At 33.9% G+C, this 8118-nt stretch overlaps 1 protein-coding gene across 2 annotated transcripts; it reads left to right on the top strand.

The window, feature by feature from the left end:
- On the top strand, positions 1 to 4387 carry LOC18022746 (transmembrane 9 superfamily member 4). 2 transcript variants are annotated; one of them, XR_002900530.1, is made up of 8 exons: positions 1 to 262; positions 1234 to 1274; positions 1352 to 1937; positions 2028 to 2165; positions 2259 to 2415; positions 3009 to 3493; positions 3811 to 4080; positions 4181 to 4387. XR_002900530.1 is itself a non-coding variant. In XM_006405839.2 (8 exons), the coding sequence occupies exons 1-7, from the start codon at positions 102 to 104 to the stop codon at positions 4028 to 4030; spliced, it is 1788 nt and encodes a 595-aa protein (XP_006405902.1). In that variant the 5' UTR covers positions 1 to 101; the 3' UTR covers positions 4031 to 4076; positions 4181 to 4387. The 2 variants fall into 2 exon arrangements, 1 of the variants encoding a protein (XP_006405902.1); XM_006405839.2 differs by having other exon boundaries at positions 3811 to 4076.
- Positions 4388 to 8118: the final 3731 nt, after the last annotated feature.

Raw genomic sequence — 8118 nt, 5'->3', positions numbered from 1 at the left:
AACAAAATCACTCTCACTCATAAGTTATCATGATCATCGACCCAACCGCTTAAACCTCTCAAAGCATCTCTCACTCTCTCTCATAGCTAAATTCAGAATCCATGGAGAAGCCAGCGTCGCGTGTGCTGCTGCCTTCGCTTCTACTGGTCCTCTTCATCTACGGCGTTGCTCCGGTGATATCCGACGGCTCCGATCACCGTTACAAAGTCGGTGATGATGTTCCGCTTTATGCTAATAAAGTCGGGCCGTTTCACAATCCGAGGTGTGTGCAAATCTATTCAGATCTGAGCTTTCGATTTCTGAATCCATTCCATGGAGATCTCTCCGCTCTTCGGGGTTTCTGATTCAATTGATTCATTGCGTTCTTTAATAATAACAGTCTCGAGCTAGGATTCGTGATAATGGACTTCATTTTGGGGTGGAAATTTCTTAATCGGCAACGATTTGTATCGTTTCATGCGATTGAATCACTCCTCTCGTTTTTCTTTTGTGAATGTGGTTGGATGATAATGTAGTGTAAACCTCTTATGTAGAAAGTTACTTTGATCCATGCTCAAATGCTTAAACGGTCAGCTTGATAAAATGCTATCGGATTTTGGTGATCCACTACGACTAACTCTGGTGTTTTAGTTTGAACAAGTACTGTTTTGCATTTTGGTTTCAACTGTATTGGCTATTGAGAGGTGCTGATAATTTGCTAGAAATTTTGGTTTATCAGCTTTTGTAATTCAAATTGTGATGGCAAATTCGTAGGCTTTTTTTTTGTTTCTTTCCTATCGTCAGCAATTTGGTCTCTGTGAATGTCCTTGGAGTATTCTGTATCGTTTCAGTCTATTTATATCACTTCTCTGGTTTTTATTTGAAAGAAAGGAAAGATGAAGTAGCGAATGAGTTTGGATGTTAATTTAGTGTAATCCTCTTATGTAAATCGCTTTGATCCATGCTCAAATGCTTAATCGTCCTCTTATGTAGATCGCTTTGATCCATGCTCAAATGCTTAATCTCCAGCTTGAGCAAATGACTGGATATTAAGTGGAACCACCAATGCTTAAAATTCTAGCGGATTTGGTGATCTACTATGTCTGTTGTGTTAATTTGAACTATTACTATTATACTTTTTGTTTTCAATTTGGATGTTGAGATGCTGAAAATTTTGTTCGGAAAATTTTGGTTTTCTGAGCTTTCGTAATCCCCTGAGTTGAGCTAACCATTATTCTTTTCTATGCATTGCAGTGAAACATACCGATACTTTGATCTACCATTCTGTTCATCAGGTATGTACGGATGCTAAATAGCTTAGTTTAGTAGGTGAATTTGTGCACTTCATATAGCTAAGGAAAATATTGTACAGCTCCGGTTAAGGAAAAGAAGGAAGCTCTTGGGGAAGTTCTCAATGGAGATCGGTTAGTCAGTGCACCCTACAAACTTGAATTTTTGGGTGAGAAGAACTCTGAAGTTGCATGCAGAAAGAGGTTGAGTAGAGAAGATGTTGCTAAATTTCGAGATGTGATCACCAAAGACTACTACTTTCAGATGTATTATGATGACTTGCCCATCTGGGGATTCCTGGGAAAAGTTGTAAAGGATGGCAAATCTGACCCATCCGAGTATAAATATTATCTATTCAATCACCTACAGTTTGAGATTTTCTACAATAAGGACCGTGTTATTGAAATCATTGTGAGAACAGACCAGAACTTCCTCGTGGACTTGACTGAGGACAAGGAAGTCGAAGTGGATTTCACATACACAGTTCGGTGGAAAGAAACAGAAATTCCATTCGAGAAGAGGATGGAGAAATACTCACTGGCTTCCTCAATGCCGCATCACTTGGAAATCCACTGGTTCTCGATCATTAACTCATGTGTCACTGTCCTTCTCTTGACTGGCTTCCTTGCAACTATTCTCATGAGAGTCTTGAAGAATGATTTTGTTAAGTAAGATATTAGCTAGAGTGCATAAGATAACTGAATTTGTGGTTTTCAATATATCTAGTAGCTTACTGTATAGGCTTTTGTACTTAATAGGTATGCACATGATGAAGAGGCAGCTGATGACCAAGAGGAGACTGGCTGGAAGTTGATCCATGCTGATGTATTTAGGTTCCCAAAACACAAATCCCTGCTGGCTGCAGCCCTTGGTTCTGGCACACAATTGTTTACACTGTATGTTTTCGCATAAAGTTGTGGTGCGCTTCCTTGCATGCTGTTTTCTTTTCAGTTACTAACAGACACTTTTTTTTATATATATTTATGCAGGGCTGTTTTCATATTTATGCTTGCATTGGTCGGTGTCTTTTATCCCTACAACCGTGGGGCATTGTTTACTGCATTGGTTGTCATATATGCACTCACTTCAGGAATCGCCGGATATACTGCTGCTTCTTTCTATTGCCAGCTAGAAGGAACTAATTGGGTAAGTATGGATGCCACTTAGAGGTTTTGTTTGTTTTAGGACTCGTTTTCTGATAAGGTCTCGTTAGTCAGCCCAAAAGTCTTCCCCCATTTGAGCATTTACTAAAATCGTTCGGTATGAGAATTTGGTAATAAATGCCTGCCTACAGTGCTCAAGTAATATACTTTGTATAAAGTAGTCAAACAGTACTGCGGTTTAGCATTTGATACCAATTTTGCGTTATGCATGATGGAGGTATTCATTATATTAGAGGGTAGTGTAAGTTTCTGTACCGCCTCTCTTTAATTCTGGAATATGCATATATCATTCTTATGAACATATGTGTATTGTTGAGGTCTTAACTTACAGGCCATGCGATATGATTCTATTTTTGAGATGCATACTCTTTTTTCTCCATGCTGGGTTTTGGCTCACAATTCTGGACATGCATTATGCATGAAATTCATACTCTTTTTTCTCCATCACGTGTTTCTTGTTCTGTTCATATTGCTTCAAGAGGTTTTGATGCAATATAATGGCGTTTTACAAATTGAGTGAACAGTTCTAGAATTCAACAGATTGATTAAAAAAGATGATATTGATTGTCTTGGCAGGTTAGGAATCTTATGCTGACTGGAAGCCTTTTCTGTGGACCTCTTTTACTAACTTTCTCCTTCCTTAATACTGTTGCGATTGCTTACCAAGCCACTGCAGCGTTGCCATTCGGGACAATTGTGGTTATTTTCCTTATATGGGCACTGGTTACTTCACCATTACTTATATTGGGAGGTATCGCCGGGAAGAATAGAAAACCCGAGTTTCAAGCTCCTTGCCGTACCACAAAATATCCAAGAGAAATCCCACCATTGCGCTGGTACCGGAGAACACTTCCGCAGATGGCTATGGCTGGTTTTTTGCCGTTCAGTGCCATTTACATCGAACTTTACTACATTTTTGCCAGTGTTTGGGGTCACAGAATTTACACCATCTATAGTATTCTCTCTATCGTTTTCCTTATTCTCGTCATAGTCACTGCTTTCATCACAGTTGCATTGACTTACTTCCAACTTGCTTCTGAAGACCATGAGTGGTGGTGGAGGTGAATTCTTCTTCTCTTTCTTTACTTCTGGTTCCATTATTCATCTTGTGGTATTTTCAAGGAATATATCTTAACTGAATCTACTTCTCGAGAGGTTTGTGGGATCTTTATATTCTGGTCCTGTTTCTTGGATTAAGTTTATACATGAACATATAGAAATTGTCTAGTCGTAACAATATTTGGATTAAGCTCTTTTGTCTATGATGGTTTCTTAACCACGATGGATCAAATGCTCTAGTTTATTTGAGTTTGTCTATAATTGTTAAATTCTCTTTGTCCATCTGATTTTTTTTTTTTTTTAACTTTTGCATCCGAAGATCATTGCTATGCGGTGGATCAACAGGCTTATTCATATACGCCTACTGCTTGTATTACTACTATGCACGGTCAGATATGACAGGGTTTATGCAGACCTCCTTCTTCTTTGGCTATATGGCTTGCATCTGCTATGGATTCTTCCTCATGCTCGGGGCAATCGGATTCCGTGCTTCGCTTTTCTTTGTCCGTCACATTTACCGGTCCATAAAGTGCGAGTAAAAATTGAAGATTACTTCACTCTCTTCAACTATTCCACTATAGTGATGTAGGTAAAGACATCATATTCTGTTTTGTCTTTTGGCTTGTTGGTTTAAGAATTTTTTGTTTCTTAATGATTACTTTCAACTTTGATGGTTGTCGTCATAACAGCGGTGGTGGATGCGGCCGAGGGCAATCGATCCGGTGAAGTTGTCCATTTTTTTACTGTTTATGATAATTTTTCATTTTCTAAGTTTTTTTTTGTCTTTTTTTTGGTATTCGGTTGTGAGGATATTGTCCTTGAGAACGATAATGAGATAGTAGGAAAAGAACACTTAATGTTTCACTTAGATTTTTTCCCCAAAAAAAAGTGGTACACCACATTGCCATTCTCAAAAAGACTAATGCAAAAATTACTAATAGACCATCTCTAAATTTGGCAAGACGCTAATCCGGAGAGCTATTTTTAGACCTGATCTGAACTCTGGTCGGATTGGTAAATCCCATAACTCCGGTAAATTAATTAAAATATATAAAAGTATAATAAATTTCTTAAGTGGAACAAATAATAAGATAATAATCCCTTAGAAACCATTATTATAATAAATTAATAAGGACTGGACGACAAAAAAAATAATAATAAAGAGTGAATTTAAATACATAAATTAAAGTATTCATATTAAAGATAATTCATTAAAATATGGCTTAGTTGTTGTTAGTTTTATTTAAAAGTGAATTTTGACACATTTTTTTTTTTTAAAGTGAAACAACAATATGCATCCTACACTTATAAACATTTCAAAACTGCTTTTTCTAACAAGACAACATTTTCAACCATGAATCCTTCCTTGGGGTTCATAGGATTTTTTATTTAATTTTTTTTTAAGTTTGATGAACCCCAACCAATTTTGCACCTCCAACCATGAATCCATGTTTGGAGATCATCAGATTAAAATAATCTTTTTTTTAATTTTCTTTTTTTTAAATCGATTTAATTCTGAAATAATATAATTATTTTTGAAATCGATTTAATTCTGAAATCGATTAAATAATTATTTTTTAATATTTTTTTTTCTCACAAGCCCAATCAGATTTTGCCACTTGGCCAATGATACTCAGTGATATAGATTCACAAGTATGACTCCACTCATACGAGATCAACAGAAATGAGCTTTTTTAATATTTTTTTATCCAAAAAAATTGTAGACCCCACTTATGAACTTGGGAAAATTGGTTTTTTTTAACCTAAACTTTGCGAAGATGTTAAACTTATACCCCAACTTTTAATCTTGCTAAAACATTCTTCATCATTTTAATAATTTGAATTTCATACTTAAATTTACTTTTTTTTTCCTTAAACCTACTTTCGTCTAAACAGAGTTAAATTGCCGTCAAATAGTCTACATGACATCCACATAAGCGACAACGTGACATCGGACATACACCACCGCTAGATCCTCCCATCACCGGCAGCGAACCTGAGAAAAAAAACCAAAATAAAAACACAGAGACACAGCTTCAAATCCAGCTTAGTTAGTGAGGATTATGCCTTGGAGGTTTTACCGTTCGATGAAGAAGCCGAAACGGAGAAGTTTCTCAAGCTGCTTGGTAATCTCATCATCAAATTTCTCATCGTCTTCTTCTTCTCTCCTTTCCCTTCTCTCTCTCAAAAATTCTGTTTGTGTTCATAAGTTTGTAACTGACTATTTTAATTGCTCGAGCAGATGATCCATATGTTCTACTCGTGCTGCACATAATTAAGAGGTGGTCACGAAAGCTGCGGCTTGATACCGGAGCTCCGACCATGTATGGTTTCTTTTTACACACAATTATGAAATCTGAGAATCAGTAAACCCTCTAAAATTGGATTTTTTGCTGAAGGATTCAGCTTATTTGGGAATAGCATGTCTATATTGTTTGGAATCAATTGAATTGAAACGGTTCTCAAACCAGAGCTTCAATGGCTGTTGTCACTTCGTCTTCCTCTATGCTGCTTCGGGTAAAACTCTAAATCTACAGATTTTTTGTTTGGATTTGGTTGTTGAATCAAATTGGTAAACAGAGGTTCGTTAGACATCGAGATCGCAGTAGCAACATGAGCCTTCGCTTCCCGTATCTCCGCTGTGTTGCAGAGGGAGGATGGAGACGTCATTGTTCTCGCCACCGTCAATGCCGGCGAGGCGGTTCCTTCCGAATCTCATCCTGAATTTTCTCATTATCGAGATTTTATCCTAGTCCAGTCTTTTTTTTTTCTCTCAGTTTTGGTCAAGACAGAAAACGACGTCGTTTAGTTTTTTTTTTCATAATTCAAAAATATGAAACACGTTGTTGCTTACAGTCGCTTATGTGGATGATACGTAGACTATATTTAACGGTAGTTTAACTCCGTTTGGGCAAAAGTAGGTTTAAACTACTCTTAAATAAGAGTAGGTATGAAATTCAAATTATTAAGAAGATGAAGAATGTTTTAGCTAGGTTAAAACTTTAGGTATAAGTTTAACATTTTCGCAAAGTTCAGGTTGGAAAAAGCCAATTTTCCACCCTTTGTGATATATCTAAGAAAACATCTCACCTATAAATAAAAGTAAACAATATATAATGATAACTAGTTAACTTGCCTACGTCTCGCGATGGGCTATATATGTCTACCAAGTGTAATTTTATAAATAAATAATTTTAAGAACATTGAATTTTTTTTTAATCTCTATTCTAAGTTAGACGAACCCAAAATTTAAAAAATAAGCTTTTGATTTTAACAAAAGGGTTAAAAAATCTTTCTGAAATATAAAGATAAGAAATTGAAAATTTTACACTAGATATCATAATTAATGACATTTCATTAGACATATAGATTTTATTTATTTTTATTTTTTTTTTTACTTTTTTCTTAGATTTTTACTAAATTTTAGTTTTATAAAAATTATAAAAATTGAAAACCCTATAAACATAAGAAATCGTAAACACTATAATAATTAGCGATATTCTAGCATAAATTTTGTTTTTGTTTTTGTTTTGAAACGATATTCTAAATTTTATTCCAATTTTTGTTTCTTTTAATATTTTAGTTAGATTTTTTCTAAATTTTGGAAACATAAAAAATGGTAAATTTTTAATTTTTTGTGTTTTTTTTAAAATGTTTTTGCCTATTTTTTTCTAAATTTTGGTTTAATATAAATTTGAAAACGTTTTGAATAAAAAAAAGGAATAGGTTTAACAATAGTGAAAGTTGTGAGAGAAGTAGTGAAAAATGGCTTATATTTATACTAAATTTTAGTTAATATTTTAGTTAGATTTTTTGATTATTTCGAAAATATTAGAAATGGTAAATTTTTTTTTTTTTAGAAAAACATTTTTGAAGACACTAGAAATGGTTAATTTTTTTTAAAAATAAAAACGTCTTTAAGTTTTTTGGCCTAAAATTCGGTTTAATTTTATTTTAAAAACGGTTTGATTGAGTATGGAATTAAGTATTTAACCATAATTATTTAGGCTGGTTTGTTTTAAGTTTTTTTTGACACATCATCAGATGAAAACCAATTTAAAAATGACACGTAATTGTAAAATATGGCTAAACAGTCTTTTTGCGGCCAAAACTCATTTTGGAACTGACACGTAAGTGAGAAGCGGTGAAACTCGTGAGCGCGACACATAAGCAAATCACTACACAAATAAGTATATAGATTTATTAAAGTAAACAATACATAAATTAAAGTATTCATATCAAAGATAATTTATTAAAATATGACTTCATTGTTGTTAGTTTTATTTAAAAGTGAAATTTTAACAATTTTTTTTTTAAAGTGACGGAACAACAATATGCATCATACACTTATAAACATTTCAAGACTGTTTTTTCCAACAGGACTAATAGGTTAGAAAACATCTCACCTATAAATAAAAATAAACAATATATAATGAAGTTAGATTTTAATAATTATCTTTATTATGTATCCATAAGTTTAAAGGATAATTAGCAAAATACATATTTAAGATTTAGAATTTGAAGAATACACTGTTTTAATTTTTTTCGAAAACTACAACTCTACTTATGTAAAAATATTTATTTGACCAAAAAGAAATCAATTATAGACACTAATACAATTAGATCT

This window comes from Eutrema salsugineum, unplaced genomic scaffold, assembly GCF_000478725.1.
Source record: "Eutrema salsugineum unplaced genomic scaffold, Eutsalg1_0 scaffold_14, whole genome shotgun sequence".
Classification (NCBI taxonomy): Eukaryota; Viridiplantae; Streptophyta; class Magnoliopsida; order Brassicales; family Brassicaceae; genus Eutrema; species Eutrema salsugineum.
The sequence above is the reverse complement of the archived record's forward strand: the minus strand, read 5'-3'. Positions and strand labels throughout refer to the sequence as shown.

Excerpts from the sequence above, each read along its gene's own strand:
- LOC18022746 (XM_006405839.2), top strand. The coding sequence starts at position 102 with ATGGAGAAGCCAGCGTCGCGTGTGCTGCTGCCTTCGCTTCTACTGGTC. Across the intron at positions 2,166-2,258 it reads GGCACACAATTGTTTACACT|GGCTGTTTTCATATTTATGC; the intron begins GTATGTTTTCGC and ends ATATTTATGCAG. Across the intron at positions 3,494-3,810 it reads GACCATGAGTGGTGGTGGAG|ATCATTGCTATGCGGTGGAT; the intron begins GTGAATTCTTCT and ends TTGCATCCGAAG.